The 25,174-nt window shown below is 45.3% G+C and overlaps 1 protein-coding gene across 1 annotated transcript; it reads left to right on the top strand.

Annotated features, from left to right (window-relative positions):
- The first annotated feature begins 441 nt into the window (after positions 1–441).
- Positions 442–24,494, top strand: NR1D2 (nuclear receptor subfamily 1 group D member 2). The gene is made up of 8 exons (XM_066319970.1): positions 442–773; positions 4,121–4,381; positions 6,332–6,420; positions 7,346–7,490; positions 9,099–9,715; positions 12,899–13,084; positions 16,862–17,072; positions 21,410–24,494. Exons 1-8 carry the CDS (start codon positions 758–760, stop codon positions 21,604–21,606), a joined length of 1,722 nt encoding a protein of 573 aa, XP_066176067.1. The 5' UTR covers positions 442–757; the 3' UTR covers positions 21,607–24,494.
- Positions 24,495–25,174: the final 680 nt, after the last annotated feature.

Genomic DNA, 25,174 nt, shown 5'->3' on the forward strand with positions numbered 1-25,174 from the left:
CGGATACTCCCTTTTCCCGGCAGTGAGAAAACACGAGGCTAAGAGGGCACGGAGCGCTGACAGTTGGAATTGGGAGCTGTCAGATGCTCCCGTCGGGATAGGAGAGAGCTCGTCAACTGCGGCAGTCACAGCGGTGGCATTTCCTGCCGGTGCTCGGCGGCGGAGCAGCTGACACGCACCGCCGCCCTCACCGTGCCCCGCGGCGCCGCGCGGGTTGCGGCAGCGGCGGTGACCTCGGCGGGTCTCCCCGGCCGCACGGCCCGGCGAGGGGCGGGGGGACCCCGCTCGGCGCCTGCCGCCGCCGCCGCAGTGCCCCCGCACTCCCGCACGCTCCCGCCGCACGTGAGCGCCGCCGCCGGCGCGGAAAGTGTGTCACTGGGTGAGGGGGGCGGCCGGGGGCGGGGCGGGGCGGCCGCCGGGGCGGGGCGGGGTAGAGGCGGGGCGGGGCGGGCGGCGGTGCCGCACTCGCTCTGCGCGGCTCCCCGAGAGCGCTTTTGTTGTAAAGGGGAGGGCGCCGCGGCGGGGACGCGCACCCGCTGCTCTGACAGGAGACAGTGCGGCCGCCTCCCTCTCTTCTTTCCTCCCTCCCTCCCTGCCTGCCTGCCTGCCTCCCGCCGGCTGCATGTAGGGGCTGCGGCGGGGACACGGAGCTGGGAAGACAACAACCGAGTGGAGCCGCGCCGCGCCGACCGGAGCCGAGCCGGGCCCGGCGGAACCCAGCGCGGCGCCGCCCGTGCCCCTGCGGGAGGAGGCCGCCATGGAAGTCAGCGCGGGTAAGCGGGGTCGGTCGCCGCGGGAGGCGGGGGGCAGCCGTGCGGGATGGTCCCGCGGGAGCGGGCGGGCGCGGGGGTGCTGGCGGAGGTCGGCCGGGGCGCGGCGGGGCGGGGGGAGCGCGGCGGGCGGCGGCGCTGCCCGGCCCCGGCCCCGCTGGTGGCCGGGACGGCCCCGCGCCGCCTCACATGGACCCGCCGGGCGAGCCATGTGCGCGCTGTGTTTACGTTCCGCGCGGCGCGCCCGCTCATTGGCCGCGCCGGGCGGTGACGCGCGCATTGCATAATAGCGGCGGGGCGGCGGCGCGGGGCGGCGGGCGGCGCGGACACGTGAGGCGCGCGGGCGGGCGGGCGGCCGCTGTTTTGGTGACCTACATTCGGGGCGGCGGCGGCGGCGGGGGCGCGCCGGGGACACGTGGGGCCGCGCCGCAGCTGCGGCGCCGGGCGGCCCCGCCCCCGAGGCTCCGCCCCCGCCGCGGCGTAGCGCTGGGGGTGGGGGGGGGCGGCCGGCGGCGCGGCGCGGTGCGGGGGAGTGCGCGGGGTCGCGGGGGGACACGCGGTGCGGCCGTGTGCGGCGGCGGCGGCACGCGGCCCGTCCGATGCGCGGGGGCGGTGTTGTGTAACGGGGAGGGGGCGGCCCGGGGGCAGCGCGGGGCGGGCCCGGCTCTTCCAGCCCCGGCGCCGCGTGACCGCGGCAGGGAAAAGCCGCAGCCCCGGTGCGGTGGAATGGGGTGAGGCGGGAGGGCGGCTGCGGGCACGGCGATCGCGCTTCCCGCTTTGTTAGCGAGGGAGATCGGGGGTGCCGGCCGGGGAGCCCCTGCTGCCGCAGCGTCCCGGGGGCCGGTTTGATCTCCCGGCCAGTTCTCCGCCTGCTTCGCGCCCCTGCGGCGTTATCGCTTCCCAGATATCTCTGTTAATGAAATACCGGCACGTTGCGGTGCCCCCCGCCCCATCCCTAAAGTGAATCCCGCCAGGTAGAGCCCAGAGGGTCCTGCTCACTCCTGCGGTGCCGCCGCCGCAGTAACGCGGCTCCGCGTAGCCCAGAGGACTCATTTCACCACCCTCCGGCAGGTGGGTTCCCTGAGAAAATCCCCGGCAGTTCACACACCTGGGGCTGCCTTCTCCACCGAGCACCTCGGTACCCCCTTTCTGCAGAGTGCCAGCATCCGTGTGCACGTGTACGTGCTCCTTGTCCGTGCTCTTTGTTCTCAGATGTCACCCTGTGCTCTGTGTGAGAGTCAACTTTTGACTGCTGACCAAACAAAAACAGGGCTCACGGGGAAGTGTTAGCTTCTAAAATAAGAAAAAATACGAGGAATCGCGACCGTGACGCTGGCAAGACTGCCAAGCTGGCTAGGGTGCCAGAGCAGCCCAGCTGTCTGGGGCTCCTCCAGCACACCGGAGAAGCGGGGTGAAACTCCCCCACAGGCACACACTTTCTGTGCTGCTCTGTGACATTGGCCTTACCCTTGAGGGAAAAGAGCATCTCGTTTATGAGCAGGGTTTAAAGATAATGGGGCGCGGTGGAGAAACGTGGAGTTCCCTGCAGGCGCTGTGCCTGCGTGTCCCGGTCTGCCCTTTGCCGATAAGGATGGCGCCTGCTGAGAAGCCTGGTGCCTCCCTTGGACCAGGTGAACTGTGAGCTTTGACCGGCACCTGGCAGAGGCGCGTGCGGCGCTGGGGGGTGGCACAGACCTTTGTCAAACAGGTGGTGTCTTAGCCCAGCACGGGTGGCTCATGATGCCCTGTTTCTCAGGCCGTGGCTAAACCCATGACTCCCTTGCCAATCCTCCTTTCTCCGAAAACCTGATCCGGAATGCGTGCTATGCTGTTCGGAGGATTTCTTAGAAAAAAAAAAAAATAAAAAATCTGTGGGGGAACAACCCCTGTGGCAGAGCGCAAGGGACACTGGTGTCTGGGAACGTGAGCAGCAGTCTGTGTGTCCTGCACGTGTCACACAGCCCTTTAGTCTGACTTCTGCTCTCAGGCAGCTCTGCCGGGAGCTCCTGGCCTGTGTGCTCTTCAGGGAGCCCTCCTGCCAAGGGTTTCCTCAGTAGAAAAAAATGAAATGTTGAAGAGGAAGTGGGCCAGTGTTCTTGCCACGAAGGTGCTAAGAGGACAATTGTGTCTAATAAAAGTAATGAAAATTTGTAAGTCAGAATTGTTCCCTGCAAGCAGTGATGTTTCTAGGGTTGTATAATACCACTGCTTTTATCTGTGAGGAAGTGATGGCTGATGTAAGATGCTACAGCCTTTGTCTGCTGTGCCAATTCAGTTGATCAAGGACTCTACAGACACCAGTGCTTTTTTCCTCCAAAGGAAGGCAGTGCATGGCCCTTTTAAAGTTTTGAATTCTTACTGGTGTGTGGAGTTCCTTGCTGCAATGTCCTGAGTCATCAGTGAAGAAAGTCTACTGAGCAATAGAAGCATAAAATGTAGAACATACTGAGTGTAATTTATTTAAACAATTTCATGGCTATGGCTTTTGAAATTCTTGCGTGAAATATCAAATGTTTTTATATTGACTTTTGAAATGCTGAGTCTTGGAGACAAACTCATACGAAGTGCAAACAATTTTTCTTGCTTATGAGCAAGAAGAAGGAGCCTGTGAAAAGCCAGAACTGCTCGCAGGCCTGCCTGAGGACAAAAAGCTGTTTCATCTGAGGGATTCTCCAGTGTGTCAGATTGCAAGAGGTGGCAGGACAGAGGCTGTTTGCAAATAGCAGCCTGGCAGTTGGAGTTTAGCTGCTGCTAGAAACGCTACAAAGACTTGCAGTCGGACAAATGGCGTTCAGTAGGCTAACCAGACTGCAGTGCTATTTCCTTCCCTTGCCCCCTTCCCTTCTCCATCATGAACACCTCCCAGTCCTTCCTTTCTGTGCCTTTGGCACGTAGCCTGCATGAAGTCTTTCTCTCTGCCCTATTTCTGTCCCTAACCTAGCTTGTTTGCATTCTGGTTCCACAGTGCTGTAAGATCCTGTCTTTGCTCTGGCTCCAGATGAGCTCTGCTCCGAGGGTGGCCAGGGAAACCCGCTCTGGGTCACTTCATGCCCTGTCCCTGCTGCCCCGTCCTTCCGGCACTATGGCTTGTTGCTCCGTCTTTTGGTTATGCCATTTCATCTCGGCCTGGACCAGAGGAGGCTGATAAGATGGGAGAAGGGGATGGGGCAGACTGGGAGGTCAGCCATGAAAAACAAATGGAGACAAACAAGCTTGAGGGAGGGAAAGGAGAGCTCCCAGGAGCACGTAATGGCTGATCTGGCGGTGCTGGGTCACGGTGTGGCTCACATGGCAGCGGTGCATGTCTGCTGGTTATGTCACTACGTGCTGCCTTTTTTTTCTTGCCTTAGGGGGTGTGATAGCTTACATCAGCTCTTCGAGCTCGGCATCTAGCCCAGCCTCATGTCACAGCGAGAGCTCAGACAGCGGTTTCCAGTCGTCCTCTTCGCCTGTACCATCTCCTCCAAACAGCTCCTCCTCGGAAGGCGGATGCAATGGCCGGAGCAGTGAAGGCTCTGACGGGGCACCGAAGAGCGATCGGCTGGAGGAGACTATTAAACCAAACCAGTCCAGTGTTGCTGGTTTGACAAAAGGCCATAATGGAGTCACAAGTATGTTTGGTGCCAATTCCTGAAAACACCATTTTCCCCTCGTGTGTAACAACCCTGTGTGTTACAACCAAGTCTCCCTTTGGCTTGTGGTGCAGGTGCATAGCGAAGCCTCCATTTTTATCTTTTGGCATATGTGTAGTAATACATATGGTATTGCCATACAAATGCTAATACAATGGAGGTCCAATTGCTGCCAACTTCAAACAGTCCATAAGTACAGTTCCAACTTCATTTCAAACTTTTGTTAGTGAAAACTGATCAAAGTAAAATGAAACATTTAATTGAAAAGAAGTGATGTAGTAGAGGTAGTATAATCAGAAATTGCCTCAAGAGTATTTATGGAGCTGTCTTGGAAATCTAGTTTCTCTGTTCTTTCATACTCTGTCCCCTGCCCCTTCACCTTCCCTCCCCTGCAGTTGTGAGGAACAAAAGAAATAAATTACCCAAGCGTAAAACTTTTATAGCTGTGGGTGGAACAGTTACCTTTTTGATTCCAAGTCATAATTCTGTGGATGTGGAAAATAAAATACTTGTAAACTAGAACCAAAGGATGGCCTTTTAAAATACATATAACAATCTATCTCCACCTATTTATTTCACACTTCTTTTGGTAATCAGAAAAGATCAGAAGTAGATTTGAACAGTTTTGGAAGGGCAGGATTCAAAACTAGTACTGGAATGAGTGATTCAGCAAACAGCTGGAATTTAGTCTTTTGGAGGCTGAATTCCTTTATTGGCAGAATTGTTCTATCATTTTGGATTATTATAAAGCTAGAATATGTGTCTAATAATTCTACCTCAAATAGAGTTGTGGGTTTGTTTTGGTGTTTGTTGTTTTAGGGTTTTTTTTTTAAGTGTTCCTACCTGAAGTTCTTTGTAAGAGCTTTTACTTAAAGATTCTGTGGTAACCAGGTTTTTGGTATCGGGGCAGAGGTTCCTGAAATGAAACCTGTCGTAAACTGTTCAGATAGATAATTTTTTAGCTCAGTACTAACTGTGTTAAAAAAAAAAGAGAAATATAAAGTTGTGGTTTGCTTCTTTTTCTTTTTGAAAACCTTAAAAAAATGTTTTAGTTCCTCTTTACAAATGAAACCTAAATGTCAAATAAGTTACATTTCTGGTAGAATATGTTTCTGTGGGAGTATTTCCAGCTGTCTCTGTTGGATTAAGGTAATTTTGTGGTTACTGAACTCACTGGTAATATTCCCACTGGCTTCAGTGAAACCAATGTTAGACCAGCACTTAGGACTTGCAAAAAATTTTATTGGCAGGCTGAAATAAAATAGGTGGGGGAAAAAATTTAAAAAACCCAAGCCATGAACATTTTTACGGCATTGAGAAGGTATTTTCAAGTTCAAATGTGCAAGCCATTCTGGATATGCACTCAAATAGTGGTCTCTACATATGTAGATATGGCTGAGCTACTAGTCCTGAATTGTTATCAGATAGGTACAGTGTATGGTTGGTGTTGAATATATTATAAAGTGTCCTTTAGTATTTCTGGTTTTTAAGAAAAAGTGTTTGTTCTCTGTTGGGGAAACTGTAGCCTTTCATAGGCTTTCTTGTCCTGATGGAAAAAACAGATTGAGCCTGAACTTTGGTGGCCTAGTTAACTGAATGGTCCTTTTAAAAGTGCTTAAATGTAAGCAGACTTTCTTTTTCTGCTGCTGAGTGCAGTGGTACTCTGTTTGAAAGCCCAGTGAATATGTGCTTTCTCCCTGTTCGTTTGAGTGCTTCATGTTTGTCCTCTTTTTCCCCCACCCCTGCTCTGGTACCTTCTGAACTGTTCAGGGGGTTTTGTACATTCATGTTTGTTCTTCTGCTGTATTTTTTTTCATGTGTTGAACTGATGTCACGTATTTTGATTTAAGTCCAGGTTTTAAAAGCTGGAAACATGTTCCTGCAGTTTTCATTGGTTTCTATATCCTTGACTTTTTTGTTTGATTCTAGAATTTAATGGCATGGTTCTTCTTTGCAAAGTCTGTGGAGATGTCGCTTCAGGATTTCATTATGGTGTTCATGCCTGTGAGGGCTGCAAGGTGAGCTATATTTCTGCTCACCTTTCTGCTGGTGAAATGCTCAAGTTCTCCCCATAGGGGAAAAGGGGTGATACTGCCAAAAAAAAAAAAAATCGGTGTAGTTCTCTGTTAAATACAAGAAATTTCAGAAGCTGTTGGGTACAGGCAAACCACTTAGGCATGTACAGCATTTTCCAAACTCTGCAGTACTTTGTTTCGCTCCTTGTCCAATCCTGCCTGACTTGGAGTGCACAGCAGAGAACAAGAACTGGAAGCAGAGGTGGTAAGGACCATGTCACGCAAGACATGTGCATGTTAATTGCATTAAGAGATAGTGGGTGTGAGTTGTCACCTGGGCTGGGACACAGAACAAAACAGCTTTGGAAAAGCAATTCTTTACCACAGGGAAAGCCAGAACTAAATATGCATTTTCTTAATCTGTAACACTGCAAATGTTATGTTCTGTGAAGGAGCTTATCAGCATAAAGGGTTGTGTGAAAAAACCACCTTTGAAGGTCATGTGGTGCAGCAGGATGGTTTTGTTGCCAAACTGAAGAGATGGAAGTCAAAATACATTGTTTTGACTCCCATCTTTGCACTTGATGTCGTAGGTGTTTGAGAGCACATCTTAGGAACTGTTAGTACAGTGATAGGGGCAATATTGAGATACTTTGCTCTTAAGTGCTGCCTGTGAACAAGTTAGCCTCTTCTGTAATTAGAAATCATGACTAGTTCACATTGCATACTGATCCCACACAAAGGTGAAGTAAGTCATGAGGAGTACCAAGTTCTTTAAAATTTTTTGGGGCTGATGGCTCTGAAGCAGCTGATGTGATGCAGTGAGGTTTACCATGCTTGCAGCAAGATGAATCTTGGTGGAAGGATTTGACATGTGCTGTAATGATAGTTGTGGTTTTTTTTTTTTTTTTTTTTTGCTTGTTTACAGGGGTTTTTCCGAAGAAGCATTCAGCAAAACATCCAATATAAGAAGTGCTTGAAGAATAACAACTGCTCTATAATGAGAATGAATAGGAACAGATGCCAGCAGTGTCGTTTCAAAAAATGCCTGTCTGTTGGGATGTCAAGAGATGGTACGTTCCTGTACTGAGCAGGGATCCTCTGAGAGGGAATCTGCTGCCCACCTCAAAACCAATTGCTAAGGGTCTCAATGGCAGTAATGCAGCTATTGTCAAGGAGAGGTTCCCTGTGTGAGAGCATTTAGTTCAGCTTGCCTTCTTGCTCCATGACTGTCCTGGGCTGGTAAGGTGATAACTGCAGGCAGCTGCAGAGCTGTCCTCCCACCTGTGGAACTGATGCAGTGTGTGCTGCAGTGGCCTGCTAGGGGGATGGTTGTAACAAGTGTCTCAATTTTGGTTTAATGTTAAGAGTTACAGCAGTATCCTACCTGAATCTGAACAAGACTCATGTTTTTCTTTTTTTTTTTCCCTTTTGTTTTTTCTGTTTTCTTTTTTTACTATTGCATTTTCAATGAAAGGGAATTCTGCCCAACCTGATAGCTTTAGGGTAGTCAACATAGAGCTTAAAGTGTTACCTTTGGGTGCATAGGGTGAGCATGTATCCGCTCCTTTTTTTCTTTCTTTATTTTCTTAGAGGGAGAGGAAAGGCAAGGAGGGAATGGTGATGTTGGTATGTGTCTCTGACTACCTTGCTGGCTGTCTCCTCCTTGTGACATTTTAATAAATAATGCTGAAAATGTAGTTCATTTGTCTGCTTCAGCTTACTGCCACAACCAGAACTCTTCTTTCTGTTTCACTTTTTAATTTTCTCTGGGTGTTTATTTCACAAGAACTAGGAATCTCAGGCTGTTAATAATTTAGTGGGTGGAGTGCTGGAACTTATTTTAAATAATTGTTCCGAGTTCTTGTCGTGCATAGGAGTTATTTCATCCCCTAGGCGCTTGTTTGCGCACAGGGTTGCACCTGCTCTAATGAAAGAGGCTTAGTTACGTTAATGATGGACTACTGCACGAGCATAATTACATCAGTCGAAACTGGTTATGAGCCCTTGTGCGGCTGCGGTTGGACAGGGTGGCAGAGGCAGTTGTAGATTCCCTAGGACAGGGTCAAAAGTGCTGCAGCCACAATGATGCCCATCCCCTTGCCAGCAGAAAATGTCCTTGTCAAGGCAAAGTGTATCACGAAAATTGGCCAAGGTAAGCTTCGTTCAGCATTGATTGTTTTGTTTTGGTAAGTTGCGTAATTGGTCCGTGAGGGCCTGTCTTGTAGGACTTCTGTGCAAAGATGGTATGAGCAGTGTTTACGTTTGGCTAATTGTCAGCTCATGAAGTTGTGCTGATTTAATAGATCTGATCTTAAAGCCTGACACTTCTTCAGGTAACACAACTGTGTGTACACTGCATAGCCAGATTTGAGGCAAAAGGGGAAAAGGCATTACAGACTGTGCCTTAGAGCTGCCTTCTCGCTGTGTGCAAACAACAGCATACATTTGTATTCATACCAGTCCTATGCCCCAGAAGCTCTTTGACTTCACTGATAATACCCCTGCTGTAGTATTGGTGAGAGCAGTTAAAATCTTGCCTTAAAAGACAGGGGTTTTGTTTGGGGTGTATATTTTGTGTGTGTGCATGCGAACATTTTCAGGACTGACTTTCTTTTTCGTTTTTTTTTTTTTTTTCTTTTTCTCCCTTTCCACCACTATCCATTTCTCCACCTTGGTAGCTGTTCGATTTGGCCGTATTCCCAAACGTGAAAAACAGAGGATGTTGATTGAAATGCAGAGTGCCATGAAAACCATGATGAACAGTCAGTTCAATGGTCATTTGCCCACTGAAGGATTAACAGAACATCAAGACCAAGCACCTCAAGAAGATCTTTCCTCCAAGCCCAAACAAGAGCGAGAAACCATCAAAAGCCCTTCTCCCCCTCCTAGTGCTGACATGGCTAAGGAAGAAGTGATTGGTATGGTCACTAGGGCCCACAAAGACACTTTCTTGTACAACCAAGAACAGTCCCAAAACCCAGCAGAGATGATGCAGCCTCAGGGTGGGGAGAGAGTGTCAAAGAGCACCGAGCAGTACATCTTGAGCAGCGAGCACTGTGTTGGTGGCCTCAGTGGCCCTCAGTACCCTGAGAGGGAGCAGCACCTTGGTGGACAGTACAAAGGGAGAAGCACAATGCATTATCCAAGTGGGCATGCCATGTGCTTCACAAACAGCCACTGCATGAACTTCACCAGTGGGTACACTCAGCGAATGTGTGAGAGGATCCCAGAAGATGGCTTTTCTCCAAACAAGAACACCACTTACTCTTGCAGCACTGGAGGAAGAATGCATCTGGTATATTGATACCAATTTTTTGATTTGACTTACTTGTTGGGGGGTATGATCCAGCTGTGCCTCAGTAGTCAGGGAAGCTGCACGCAGTTGGCACAACTAACTGCTGAAACTTTGAAGGGTGACACAAGTTTGATAGTGCAAATTGTGATGAAGGACAAAAATGGCTCAAGGTGTGAAGGATTTGAAATCATACAAGTGATGGGGTTTCTTGGCTTGGTTTTTAGCTAACTGAAAGTAAAATATCATCAAAGAGTATTGGTTGAAAAAAAGTAACGGGTTTTTTATGTTACTTGACTTTAAAATGAAAGTAGGAGTTTAAAAATTCCCGTTTTCACTCAGTCTTTTTGAAGACTTTGCTTTCAAGTAATCTACACAGTCAGATGTACTATATTTTCTTAAGGGTATTCAGAGCAAATTTCTGGGGTTAAACCCCAGGGCTAGGATTTTAAGCCAGTCGACAGGCCTTACTATGGGTTCTGAAATCTCTGTTGCGGGGTAGGCTGCTTTTTCAGTGACGGGTATTTTTTGACTCATTTTGTTTTAATGAGGCCCACAGGCTACACATCCTTTTCAATGTAGGACATCTTCAGGAGGAAGATGCACAGCTAAACCATTAGAGAGAAGCTGAGGGTCTTTCTTGCAGTACTCAACACAGGTGATGCTCTGGACACACTTTTAGGTACCTTAGATGACTTTGCTAGAGCATTTTCTCACTGAATTCCTAACAAGGATGCTTCCTGTTTTTTTGCATATGGTTGTTGGTTTGGTTTAGCTGGGTTTTTTTTGCCTTTGCTTAACAGGTCCCTCTCATTTGCCTTGCACCTGCTGTTTCTCTGCCATTCAGGCAACCAGTTCTGTAAGCCCCTTAAAATAGATTGTCCTTCTCTTTATCACTGGAGCCGCCTGGGATGAGAGAACATAACATCCTCGTTCTCATCCTGCACTCCTGGTGTGAAGCATGAGCCCCTGACCTTTCTGAAGTACTTGAGCTGCCGGTGGTTTTCTTCCTCCTACTTTGTGAAGATCCTTCACAGGTTCTTGAAGAGCCCCCAAAGGTGTCCACAGTGGAAGTGTTTATTTTGATGCTGCATTTCCATGGGGCCTTTTTTGTTGTTGGTAGCTTTTTTTTTTAACTCTCTTTTGTGTACTGCATAAATAGACCGTGCCATCCCTAGCAGGGTCTGACCTTAATTGCAGACTCCAGGCACTACAACATGGCAAATAATAATTCCCAGCCTTTCTTCCTTGCAGGGAAAGTATGTGGTGTCACTACAACGGCATTCTTTGCACTCCTGAGAAGCAGAGGTTAAACCTGTCAGTATGGGCGGGCAGGGAGTGGTGCTGCTTTGCAGAGGCTCAACCAGTCAGTTTGACCTGTGCATGGCAGCTGCAGGCAATAGCTAGTGAGGAGGAGACAAAAACAAATCCAACTGAGCACTGCAGCTCCCCCTCCCCGCCCCAAATCCCTGATATGGGCGAGAGTTTTGCCCAAGAACTCATAGTGAGTTCAGGATCTGACCAAAATGAGTCAGCAGCAATAAGGGCAAGTAATTGGGCTCTGAACCAGTATGGAGACAGATGTTCAGAGGATTGGTCGTTTTTACTCAATACCCCTGCAACCAGAAAAGCAGAACAGGTCATTCCTGAAGAGGTTCCTCTGAAGAGAACTGGTGACTGTATGAGCTGACAACTGCTTCCATAGGAAGCCTGTCAGTTCAGGGAGTGCCTGAACTCTTAGGCATATGATTTAGTTTTAGGTGGTTCTGCAAGGAGCACAGAGCTGAACTCAATCCTTACGTGTCTCTTCTAATTTGAGATGCTCTCATTCTCGGGCAGAGGTCTATCAAGAGACCACAGACACAATGCACTGGCTGTGGAAGTGTTAGTTTCCCCTTGGGACTGAGTGCCTGTGGGTAAGGGTATACTGTTGTAGAATGAGAAGTTAAGGTGACTTTTATGTCCCTTGCAGAGCAGGGTACTGAACTAGAGATTCCTTATTTGCAGAGATTGCTGTATTTGTAACAGTACCTATGTAAACCATTGCAGTATCACAGGCAGAGTAGTGGTTGGCATCTGCTGTCCTTCTGGTTGTGTGCCTAGACCTTTCCTTTTGCCAAAATATTATAGTCTTGTAATCTTAGGACCTCCCACGCAAAGAATTCCTAGGCAATTACCATATTCAAGATGCCCTGCAAAAACAGCACAGCTCTGAGGAATTGCTAATCTATTTCACTGTTTTCTCTTTGTTTTGCTGACATTATGTAGGATTACATACACCATTTAGTCTACTTGTGAGGAATACTTAAAAGGAATTTTTGTTCTTGATGATGACAGGTGAAATGAATCTTAAAAGGTTTAAGCTTTATTAAAAGATGTAAATTTTAGAAGCTAGAACTGAAAATATCCCAGAGCTTCTGGTTGGCTCTTGCAGAGGGAATTTATTGGCAGTCAGCCCTCACTGATACGTCTGATCTCAATGTAATGGATTCAGACTTCTCTACAAAAAATTGCTGTATGTTTGTATAAAAGAACATTTTGTCATCTTGTGACTGAGAAATACTGGAATACCAGTTCCTTGGTGTTCCTCCTTCAGGGATACAAGTAAAAGCAAACTTGCAGAAGAGGGTTGTCCTTGTAATGAGGGTGTAAACCTGTGATTCAGGAAACCAAGGCTTGCCTTCTTGCTCTGGTGTTGACATCTTTGTCACCTTGACTGAAGCACTTCAGTTGCCTGCAAAACAAGAAAGATAGGAGAATGAATGTCACAGTGACTGTGAGATTGCAACTGATTGATTGTGAAATCGCAATTTACTGTGAAATTACAGAGATAATACAAGTAAAGAGAAATTCAGATGTCAGACCAGATCAGTTGAGATCAGGGAAGAATAGCATAACCTTGGGTCTGTCAGGTCTTTTGCAGGATACAGTGTTGTAGATTCCAAAGTTAACAAATTTATGAACAGATTGCTAACAGTCCCATGGATTTTTTTCTTGTTCGTTTTAAAGCAAGGGCAAGAAATCCAGTTTTTTTGGGAATTCATTGAGGAATAACAATTTTATTTTTTATTCTGTGTCATTATGCAAAGTTTTGTTGAATAGTAAACATGTTTCTTTTAAGTATTTGTCAGTATTTGGAATGATACCTTTAAAAGTTGTTTTCTCTATATGTTTTGGAAACATCAGGTCTGCCCAATGAGTAAGACTCCCCATGTGGACCCAAACAAGTCTGGCCATGAAATCTGGGAAGAGTTTTCCCTGAGTTTTACTCCTGCGGTGAAGGAAGTGGTGGAGTTCGCCAAGCGCATCCCAGGTTTCCGAGATCTCTCCCAGCATGACCAGGTCAATCTTCTGAAGGCTGGGACCTTCGAGGTGAGACCACTGTGTGTATATTGCAAACCTGACAAGCTGTGCATCAGTCTGACCCTGTAAGAACAGAACCAAATAGAACTGGCCTACATCACGTGAAACCAGCTTGTTCATGGATGCTCTGAGCATTCTCTGAGATGATGGTGTCCAAGGGGTCTGTTTGGTCAGACCTTGGTGACCTGCCCCTCTTCCAATGAGCTCAAAACTGCTCAGCCCTTCTGTTCTTCCCTGGGCATTAACAAATGGAAAATTGGGGGATTCTAGCTGCCTTTGCTTACTCTGGGGAACTGTACTGCATCTGGAAGGGTGGATAGGTTAGAAAGCTGTCTACTGACTTACAAGTTTTGTCGAGGAATGTGTTCACCACCCTGCATGTCCCTGTGACACACTGCTTCCTGCAGAAGCCAGAGTGTCCAATCCTGACCAGTCATCGCTTTGGTGGCAACTTGGGAGTGTCTGAAGTGTCCCTGTCCAATGCAGTAACAGTAACTACCTGTACTGCTGCAGCTCTATAAGATACTGTGTGCCAGCTGCAGCCTGACTTACTCTAGACTAATCTGACTAGGTCCTCGTGGTTAATTGCATCCACTTGTGGTCATGACGTACATGTGAATTAGAGGTATTAATTTGGAAATGATACCACAGAGCTTGGTGCTGTTTTATAATTAGTGACCTTCACTAGATGACCTTTACATCATGTTTGAGTTGTCCTTCCAGACCCTTGTGTCTATTGGAGACCATACACATTTAATAAATATTCAAATGTGAAATTTGAATAGAGAGGACACATTTCATAAATATTCAAATGTGAAATTTGAATAGAGAGGGTCAGAGAAGCTGAAGTCCCAAGTATTTGACGGTACTGTGCTTTTCTGGGGAGTGTAGCATTGGTGAGGCCTTTGCTTTTGTTTACGTGATTTATTCTTTCAAAGAGAGCTGCTGGATTTTAGATTTACCTGAAATGAAGACGTTCCTCATGTGATGTGTTTGGTCTTCTGTCTGCATTTATACAGCCCAGTTCTAAAATGGTTAATTGTTGGGTTGGAAGGTACAAGTTATACAGGAAGACTTGTTGCCTGGAGTCTATTAGTTTTTTTGTTTCCTTCATCTTGCTGTCATGTATTTTTCTCTGTTGTACTTATTCTTCACCTTTTAATATTCATCCACAACTCTTGTGGTGAAGGGGCTGTATTTTTACTTCTTCACTACTTTCACCTTACACAAAAATGTTGGTTCCTTTCTCTGCAAAGGGGAAGGAGGGTGAAAATTTTGGCTTGAACTGTCCCTGTAATGTAAAGTCAAACCTTCGTGTTATGCAAGTAAAATGTTTTGTCTTGGCCTTGCTTCACCTGAAGCTTTTCTCAGGCCTCAGTCGCATGCCTTTTTGCCAGTTACAAGCACTGCTGATAAGCAGGTTTCTATATCCAGGGGAATTAATAATAATGTATGGCTGCATACTTGTCACTATTCACTTATTTATAAGAAACATTAATGATTCCTGGTAGTGAGCTACAACTTCTAGCTAAAGGCCTATGTGGCATCTTAGCAACAGGGAAAAAAAAAAAAAGATAGTAGAGGTGCAGAACAGTGGAAAAAAATCCACAACAGGATTAATGAAACCGTTGCGAAAGAGGCAAAAGCATCTTGAAAGCCTGGTGCATCCAAGGTCATTTCTGTCTTCTGGTAACTGAACCAGGATATTCCAATGTCTACGTGTTAATAGAAGAACCCGAGTGAAAGTGCTGCCTCCAAGTCTGCTGTGGCTGGCTTGGCACTGTGCTTGTTAGCAGCTCGTGTTCAAGGAGTGCCTGTTCCTTTCAGGGTAAGAGCACACATGGAGACAATGTTGGTGCAGAAGCTGCACTGCTATATATATTCACACACACGTAAGCTAAAAAGGTCTCTTCGAACTGGGAGTACTGGGGAGCTCAGTGTACCATGGTGCCATTTGCATGGCTTCTTAGGAGAGCCAGCTCAGAAGCAGCAGTGAGCCTAAAATAAATAATTCAGCTGGGTTTGAGTGGGCCCTCCACCTCTCCTCCAAATGTAGTTGATGGTAGAGCTAACAAGGCCCCTGGATCACTTTGAGTAGTGACTCAGATTTGACTACAGCTGGTGGGGAAGTGATCAAGTAACCTCCAAGAGTGGAGGTTTTTATGTTGCTATGGTCAGGTCATAGGATTGATCAGGTGTATCCTCAACAAGCACAAGTATGAGCCTGGTTTAAAGTGAAATGGGATGAATTAATCCTCTGTTATGCCATAGTCCAGATTGTTCTTCCATGTTTAGAATGGTAGCATTGAAATAGGTGAGGTCTTTGCCTTAGAATAAGTCAGCACAACTTTATGGGCTTCAGTTTTGAATACCAGCACTAATCCTGGTTGCTCCTTATTTAAAGATGTTTCTAAAGCCCAGTTCTATAGGGAGAATGCCGTTTTGAACTGAAAGGTTGCTGGATACCTGGTGGGTCTGTGCTAATGCACAAGTTCAGCTTTGTCTGCCTGCCCTTTGCCTGTTTTTGTTGTATTCTGATGGCTTCTGCATCTGGGTTTCTGCACTCTGTAGTTAATGTCATCAAAGGACAGATAGCTTAGCTGACGAAAATGAATAGTACGTAGTGCCCTTGTGTCTGTTGAGGTTGCTGCATGTTGTTTGGCTCGTAAAATTTAGGAGCAGGTCATGTAATGTGCATGAACAGTGTTTGAATTCTCAAACATTTTCGTTTGTTTTGAACACTCCTTTCTTTAAACTTGTCAAAGGCACTAGTCTTTAAAAACCCGGTTCTCCTCTCACCTGTAGTAAACATTTGAATTAATGCAGTTAATAGGGTAAATGAGAAGAGACAACTGTCACACCAAGAGATTACAACGAGTCTGAAGTTTTAACCGATGCCAGTTAGTTCAGTTCATTTTCTTCAAATGAGAAGGCTGTTCTGTGCAACTTAAACCTTGAAAATGTAAATAAGGTTGTTGAACATGAGCAAATGGAACTTTACAAGCCATTTCAGAGGGAAACATTTCATAATACAACTGAGAAACCACAAGAGAAATTTCAGCCCAAAGGGGTAAGTTTAGCACACCTCGACTGCTCCAGCCCAGGTGCTTGTACCAAAGGGTATTCCCAGCTGCTGCAGACCAGGTGCCATCTCAAGCTGTGCTTCCCCAGCCTTTTAAAAGCTCTACATGTGGCTCCTTTCTAGCAGAGCTCATTAACATTCTTGTGGGTACAGTGATGTGGCATGGTACTTTTCCAAAGAATGCCTAGGGGGCCCGATCATCAGGTGGTGTAAATCAGCATTGTTTCCGTAGAGCTGCTCCACTTTAGGCCAAGTGAGAATCTGGTTCAGTACCTTCAGTTTGCTCCTCATGAGTGAGGCCAAGGAAACATTTCTTTTAATGCTCTGTATGCCTTTGGCTGTTGTGTGGCTTAAGCAAGTTGTCCTACTGGCATATTTATGAATGACATGGTCTGTGTGGCTCAGGCTGTCTGAGGCTTAAATTTTAATTTTCCTGCCTTTCATATGCTGTAGCCCCTCCCCTGCATCTGCTTCTTAATTTTGTCACTTGTTTGTTTCTCTCAGATTGTGGGGCCAGAGCTTACACTGTGTTTTGCAGCTCAATGGCATGCTGACGGTTTCTGTATAGAATGCTTCTAGAATGGTTAATGAGACACTTTGAATGATGTTAAAAAGTTTAATTATTTTCTTTGGCTTTTCTAGAAATGCACCTACATTTATCTGGTTTTGTTGTTCTCTTTTTTCTTCCCTTTTTCTTTCACCAGGTTTTAATGGTACGATTTGCATCTTTGTTTGATGCAAAGGAACGTACTGTCACCTTCCTGAGTGGCAAGAAGTACAGTGTGGATGACTTGCATTCAATGGGAGCTGGTGATCTGCTCAACTCAATGTTTGAATTTAGTGAGAAACTAAATGCCCTGCAACTTAGCGATGAGGAAATGAGTTTGTTTACAGCGGTTGTCCTGGTATCTGCTGGTAAGGAGAGAAAGTTAACCTTAGTGCCTTTGCGAAAAATTGAATGAATGTGACTCTATTGAAAGTTTTCTGTAAAATCTGTACCCTGTTATTTCATGTCAAAGTGCAGCTGAGTAGGTTTTTAAGGCAGCCTGTAATGTACTTTTTAACATACCTAGTCTTTCTAATATTGCCCTTTACAGAAAAGGTTACAGTGGGCTTATGTTTTCCTACTCTTTCTATGTAATGCAAAAACAGGTAGCTCCCCCATGGCCATTTAGATGCTATTTGTCTAACTCCTCTAAGTTTCACAGGACAGCATCACTGCAATTACTTCTGACTTGCACAGCGTAAGTCTTTGGATAAGGTGGTATTTTTGCTTCCAAGTATTGTCATTTAAGTCTATTGCGTAGTTTACTTAAGTCTAAATCCAACAGTTTGATCTCTGCCTATGTCAGCAAGAAAGCCCTATCATCTGCATCGTGACTTCTTACCACCAAAGGCCTGCCAATCCACTGGCATCTTCACCAGCCTCCTATCTTGTTTCAGTCCCTGGATAGACAGAACACCCTGGCCCAGATTCAAAGAAGGATTAAGCACCTACTTCTGTAGTATTATCTCAAGCCTCAAATTAGGCACATTAGCTCTGCATATAATACCTGGAATGCAAGATGCAGAATCCCTGCTTGCTGGGTAAGAAGCTCTCTAGAGGTAGGTAGCAGGAATGCTCACAGCTCCCACTTAGACAACGAGCCAGCATCTGGGGAGCACCAAACTCCTTGAAAAAGTGCCCCCCTTTCACATGAGCCATTCAGACCCAGGCATGGTGCTGTAGGCACGTGAGGTCTCTGTAACAAGGTAGGACAGTTCAGTCTAATAGTTTTGTGCATGGCTGAGCTGCAGTGTCACAGCACAGGACAGGGCAGCTGTTGCCTCTTCAGTTTCTACGCTGTGATAATGGCCAGAGGGAGGCACAGAGATAGCAAGCTTCCAGAGCCAGAACAAACAGCAGTGTGAAGGAAGCATGGCACTATAATCTGAAGGAAATGTGGAATCTGTGAATGAAAATGTTCAGGTAGCAGAGAGAAACCTGAGGTCTTAATTGCCTTTCCAGACTCTGAAAATTCTTGACAAGAACTGGAGGCAGCCTTTAAATTAAGGACTGACAACTAACTGGGTCTCTCCCCTTTTTTTGCACTCCTACTAGGCTTATAGCCATTCTTCTTGCTTGCTCAGCTCCTGGGTCCTAGAATATCTCCTCTGTGCCACCTGTTTTCGGTTTAAGTGGCTGTATCTGTTCTGTTAAACATGCTTCTAGCACAGTGCCATCTCCCCAGCCTTAAGCACTGTGCTGATTGCCAGCTCCCAGCAGGAATTAGCTTAGGGATGGGATGTAACATGTACACCATGTAGTGTCAGCTGTGCAACAGGACAAAAAGAGAAGGTGTTTGGTACTCGGGCTTCTTGCAGTTGCTGAGGATTTTTCAGATCATATTTTGGATATTATTGCTGCCTATCTTAGCTACCTCATGATCTGATCTGCAGTCTGATCACAGCCTTCCTGGGCATCTTCACAAAATTTTATAGGATTTTATAAAGTACAGCTTTATTGGTCAATATTGGGGCTGTATTCCAGACACAGCGCTAACCCTGATGATCTCTGTGAGTTCAAAAATTTTCAGAGCAACTCTGTTAGAGTTGAGACTGGATTAAAATGCTGCAGTTATTATATTGCACAAGTGAGTAAATGAGCGTGGTTCGTGCTCAGGCAGGTGCTGAATGGAAGTGGCCTCAGCAGAGTTCCTGGGGAAGATGCTTACAGTGACAGTGCAAGGGATTTCAGGAGGAGAAGGTGCCCGTAGAGCTGAAGGATTGTGGGCATGTGTTGATTAAACAGATCTTGAAAGACAGATCCTTGCATCCCACTCTTCGAGGAGCAGTGTAACTGAAAAAGTAATTTCCTTTAAGGGGAGGTGACGCTTCGTTAGAGATAAAGAGTGGAAGAACAGAGGATCAGAGAGAATGACATGGAGATGCAGGCAAAGGAAAAAATACTATAAATGTATGAAGAACTGAAGGTGGAAGAAAAAAGCCATTATGGCTTCATGAGAATGAAAGTTACTCAAGAGGAGACTGAAAGGAAGACAGTCAAGATTTACATCAAAAAAGCAGAAAGGAGTGTGACTTTTGAATGCCGATTAAGTGATCCACAATATAAAGTACCGTGCTGCATTAATTGAAGATATTTTTAAAGACTTTTAGTTGATTAAAATTAAGAAAAAGCCAAAACCCACCAATGGAGAAAGAAATTAGGTCTCTAAATACTGCTAGTTGGGAGAAAGCTTGTCAGAAACATCTCCACTTTAAACTGGATGAATAACCACTCTTAGGAGGAGTATTTAGAATGTGCAGAAAAAGCAGGGGTAGGTAGCCAGGACTGTGTGTAACTCTGTACATCCTCTCCTTCCCATTCATATGGCAAAGAAAGAAAAAGCAGGATCACACTTGAGTGGTGCTGAGGAATTATCTTGGTACCATTCCAGAATTAAAAGAATGCTTCACCTCTGGCTTCAGTTAGCTGGATGTGTTGAAGATGGAGGAGAGGTAGCAAGGTGGATCATGGCCACTGAAGGAGGAAAAAGCAAGGCGAAAGCAAAGCTGAAAGAATGTGGTTTGTGCAGATCTAGAAACCAGATAATCCCTTAACGCAGGGTCTTGCTTTGTGCTAGAAGAATATAAAGTACACACCCTCTATTATTATCCCTTACTGGCATAATGCTAACAAAATCTGCTGGCCGCTGGAAGTAGACTGAGAGGGAGAAGAAAGACTTGGACTAATTGAAGCGAAGAGGCTACAGTAACTCGCCCGAGGCAGCCAGGAAAGGCTGGGCTGCATTCTTCCACCTTCAGAGGCAAGGCATTACTATCCTCACTGTACAGAGCTCTTGTGAAACTCTGTTGGGCAGGTTCTGTGCAAATGTCATTGTACCTGCTCAGAACAGAGCAAAGCTTTTGCAGAGCAGGGGGCAAGCAGGAGAGATCATTTAATGAATAAAGGCAGAGAGATGTCTCCTCACTCACGTTCTCTTGGACAGCAGCTGTCAACCTAATGGACAGTCTTCACAGAAAAGTGGAATGTGTACGAATAAAAATTGTTTAATAGTAATCAGAGCTTCTAATTGTAGAAGATTCTGGAACAGTCTTCCTAAAGGAGCAAAACACACATAACTGCTTCAAGATGCATCCTTAAGTGGATTATGTAATAATATTTCCTGTAGCAGTCGGGAACTGCACTGAGGAGTCCAGGAGGACTTCCTAGACTGTTCACCTGAGCAATCTGATTGAATTGACAGTGACAGCATAAGGAAGGGATTCCCACTCTGACTATACAATCTGACTCAGTGTTACTCCAGAAAGCTGTTGTCATTCCATGTCCCAGTTCTGCAAAGTGCTTAAGTGCGTGTACGCATCAAAGCACATTTCTGTTTGTGCCAGTCACTTGGCTGTGTATGTGCCCTGCTGAATTTACATACTGTTTAAAAAAAGAAGCTACAGCTTGGAAAAAAACCAGCTACTGTACATGGTTATGAGGTGAGATGTTTTACTTAAAAATACATCCTTTCAAGCCGCTTACTTAGGTTCCACCTAATGATACCAGGTGTGTTCCTAAATGCAGCTCTCTTGAAAGAAATGCTCCAGGCATGGTGGGAGTGCAGTATGTGAGAACATAATATTTGTCTTGATGTTGACATTCTTCTTTTCCTCAGCTGGGAATTTTTGGGTGCATCATGTTTCATTTCGTAAGTGCTTCCGAACACGCTCAGAAATAGTGCCCAGTCATATGAATGCTTGTACTCCCTTTGCCCCTGAGAATCCCATTGTGCAGATGACAATTGTGGCTTGTCCTGAGTGGGCTTTCCTCCTCAAACCTTCAGTTTAAGTTTATGGTTCTGTATCTAGCCTTAAGAAATGTTTGAAATTTTTACTTTCATGTGCCCTGTCTTTCTCTTTGAGTTGAAAGTTGTGATTCAACAACATATTTAAACATTTGCTTCAATCTGTCCTTCTCTAGAAACATGGGTTAGGGATCACAGAAATAGTGATTGAATGCTGCCAGTTTGGCATGGGCTTAGTACTTTGAAAAGTTAATTTTAAATAACCTTTGAAAGACTTTTGGTGTGTGATTTGAAACTTCTGGCATAAGTATCTGATTTTTCTTGTGCTTGTTAATTTAGTAAGGGATTCTTGCCCTGGTTTTATGTTGCAGGCTGCATCTGTTCAGTCAATTTTTCCTGCCCCCCCCCCCCGTCCTGTTTTTTAATTTCTCTCTCTCCTTCTCACCCTGCCCTTTTGTTTAGATCGCTCTGGAATAGAAAATGTCAATTCTGTGGAGGCACTTCAGGAAACACTAATCCGTGCATTAAGGACCTTAATTATGAAAAATCACCCAAACGAAGCCTCTATTTTCACAAAACTTCTTTTGAAATTACCCGACTTGCGTTCCTTAAACAACATGCACTCTGAAGAACTGCTGGCCTTTAAAGTTCACCCATAGGCCTTTAGGTCTCGTTTGTACTTGGACTTTGCCTCGTGTTAAACTGTTTTGTGCTAAAATATGTATTTATACAGTTGTACCACTTGTCGGAGAGAGAGTTCACAGACTGTGAACGGTTGATAGCTGTCCCATAACCATGCAATAAAGCTTTGGCAGGTGCTTTCAGCTGGCAGAGGTGCAGCTTTCAGGATCCTCCAAGGCATCCAGGCCCAGCTGTGCCACGCTCCTGCAGAAGAGGCTGCGATGAGCCCGAGTAAATATGGACTCTCCTTTCATTTAGGAAAAAGAACCACCACTGCCCTCTCATGTAAACTGAATGCAAAGTAGCTGTGTATGTGCTTATGGAGCATGGAATGGAGTGGGAACAATCCTGTGCTAATAGGAAAATGGAAGAGCTGATTTAATTGGTCTTTCACTTATCTAATAGATGTATGTCTGTGTCTCTTGATAACTCAATCATGGTTTCACTGTTGTTATTCCATTAAACCCAATGGAATGGTTTCAGCCTGCACCAACTCTTCACTGAGCGTGTGTTCATGCCATGTGTATATAATATAAATAGTTAAGTAGTGAGTGTTTATGGCTATATAAAGTACAGAGTTGTGTGTATATATGTGTATGTATATAAATAGTTCTATACATAAAGTATACATATAATTTCTTCACAATATTTTAAACTGTGAAGGAATTTAAACTTAAAACAGAAGGTGATCTATGGAAAGAACCAAATAGATGCACTTTGCATATTGCTGAACTAATTATCTGAGCATTTTTTAGAAAACATGGAATTTGCATTAATATGCTGTGTTTGTTAATTTAAAAAAAAAAAAACAACAACAACCACCAAGAGTGGCACTAAAGAGGCAGAGTCAGATTCAACTTCCAAAAGGGTTTAGTTTCCAAAAGAGAATCTCAAGCAGAGATGGTTGGTTGTGGCACTAATGAGATGGATTGTCCATTGCCACTGAAGTTCTTGTGTTCTGATAAAGGTTAAATAAGCACCAGATGCTCTTCGAAAACTTCAGCACAGCCAGAAAGAAACTATCAGATGAATAGCAACGTCTGTCAGAAAAAGAAAAAATGGGAGAAATGTATCCATGGTTGCATTTGGGTGTATGTGTGTTCTGTGACTGTTTATTTCTTGCAATACATCATTTCGCTGCTTCATTGCTAAATGAGAATTGAAAACGGAAATGTGAGATTCCCCACGTCTTTTCACCATTTGGGCTTTGTGGTTCCCATGCCTGTTTTTCTGGAGCTCTCCACTGGTGCGTGTGCATGTGAGCGTGTGTGATGTGCAGAGAAGGTGCATTAGATGATCTGTATTTTTTTTTCTTTTCTTAAAAAAACACCACAAAAACCAACCAAACAAATGGGACTTTTTTTTTGTTGTTGTTTATGCCAGTAGCAAATTACAAAGCAGATCCACAAGATTCTGCTGCTTTTCCATCTAGGAAAGCAGCTCTCTATGGGGTTTTTTCCATGTGTAGCAGGACCTGGCACCAGAAAAGAGAGATTAAAAGAAGTCAAAGCAGTTGTGTTAATTAGTTACATTTGTGTTTTGTTGATGTGGGAAGAAGATGCTCCATCACCCTTGTTCAGTTAGCTTGCCTTAGAGGTAGCCCTCTGGGTCTCTAATGTTTGGTAAAGCTACTCTTTGAGAGGAGTCTGTTCCTGGTAGTCAGCGCCAGGACCCAGGAAGCCTCCAGCCTGCAGAACTCCTGCCTGCACCATGGGTTGAGAGAGCCCTCCTGCCTGTGGTGAAGCTGCAGCAGAAGCAGACCTGTGTCTGCTGCTCAGTATCAGGATCTGGGATGGGAAGAGGGAGGGCTTGCACCCTGCCGTGCTCCCCTCTCCTTTGGGCTGCAGATTCTGCCTCAGACAGGAGGAGGGAGCTGAGAGCAGGCCGGGTAAGTGCTTGATAAGAGGTGGGGAGCATTCAGCTGTAGCCTTGGCTAAGGAGCAGGAGAGCCCACCCTTTCCCCTCCTGTGCAGCTGCTGCAGGCAGGGCTGTCCTGCTTCGAGCTGCTTTAGCCACTGGGTCATAGCCCCTTCGTACATACAGATACCCAAATGTGCTATCAGGGCATATTGTCCTAATTTCTGTTAACAGTCTGCATCCTACCAGTATTATTTATTTGAGAGCTTCACTGAATTTCACATCAAACCATTCAGATGTTAGAGAGGACACAGTCACATGGTTTTTATTACTTAGTTGCTGAAATGACTTCTTTTTGTAGACCCTATTTCAAACATGGAAAGTACCGTTAGCCCTTGGTTGTTTTGGGAGGGAAGAAGGCTTCTTACAGAGATTGCCACCCTACAGCTGTGTTTTGTTGTGTTTTGTTTTATTTTTTTTCCTTCTTAAAACTGTATTATTAAGCCTCTAGGCATGTATAACCAGGACTGAGTAATTACTGCTTATTAAATTTTTTTAGTTAGATTGACCATGTATGCCTATAGATAGATATTCTAACTTGCGCAATTTCATCTGAAATAATCTTCCTGTACATAATGGAAAAACTCACATGACAGAAAAAAAAAAAAAAAAAAAAGCCCCAAACAGATTGATTGACCAAAAAGCTGATTAAAGTAGGGTTCAAAAGTGACCCACGTATTACAAACCCTAGCTGGACTCTTAAAAGAAAATCTAAACTCATTGTGTTAGCTGTGTATTGTGAGCTCTTCTTTTACTGTGTCACTGGTTATACACTTGTTAAATGCTGAGATAATAGACTTCATGCCAGGCATTTGAGTACTGTAGATTGGGTCATTGCTGAAAGATTAATGTACTGTATGACTTAAATGAAATTTTTATTCTTGATTTTATTCTTGATTTTGTTCTTGTTTTAAAAGATTAAATATGGGCATTATGTCAGCAAGCTAAACACGTGTGTCTGTGTTCTTTGTATTTCTCTGTATGAAATTTGGTGGGGAGGACAGCACGCTGGGGTGAACAAAGCCAGAAGAGATTCTCTTCTGGGTGAGAACATCAGCTGCTGTAAGGTCACGGGGCTGTGCTGGGGAGCAGCAGGGTGGAGAGCCAGCATCTCCCTCTGTCTTCCCAGCTGTTTGGATGGGGCTTTCTGGTGCACTTCATTCGCTACAGTGAACAGGGCTTTTTCTGGTATGTCATTAAAATAGTTACTTTAAACACTGCCTTAATGTGGAGAATATAACTTCGTAACTGAGAAAAGGGTAAAACACTAAAGAATAAAGCTGAAGAAAAAATACTGTTTGAGACAAGTCTTTGGGTTATAAGATAGGTAGAGAAAAAACGGAATAGGAGGGGCAAATATGTGTTATTTTTCCAGCTTCATTTCCTACTTAAGAATGTGCACTCTTTTAGGAGATAAGAGAAGCTTCTCTGGGAAATGTATCTACTGGTATTTTTTTAAAAAAGGCACAGACCAAAAAAAGTTGAACAAAGTATGACTGCCTTTTTTTTTGTTTGTTTGTTTGTTTTGTTTTTTGGGGTTTTTTTGGTGGCATGTTTTTTCTGGTGCCATGTTTGCACATGGCTTTCCTTGTTGCCACGAAGTCTGAGCCCCTGTGACTACTGCCACGG

Source organism: Sylvia atricapilla, chromosome 1 (assembly GCF_009819655.1).
Source record: "Sylvia atricapilla isolate bSylAtr1 chromosome 1, bSylAtr1.pri, whole genome shotgun sequence".
Lineage (NCBI taxonomy): Eukaryota > Metazoa > Chordata > Aves > Passeriformes > Sylviidae > Sylvia > Sylvia atricapilla.

Bases quoted from the DNA above. Each gene is read 5' to 3' on its own strand.
- NR1D2 (XM_066319970.1), top strand. The intron at 4,382-6,331 runs GTATGTTTGGTG...GTTTGATTCTAG, and splicing joins AGGCCATAATGGAGTCACAA to AATTTAATGGCATGGTTCTT. The intron at 9,716-12,898 runs GTATATTGATAC...TGGAAACATCAG, and splicing joins CTGGAGGAAGAATGCATCTG to GTCTGCCCAATGAGTAAGAC.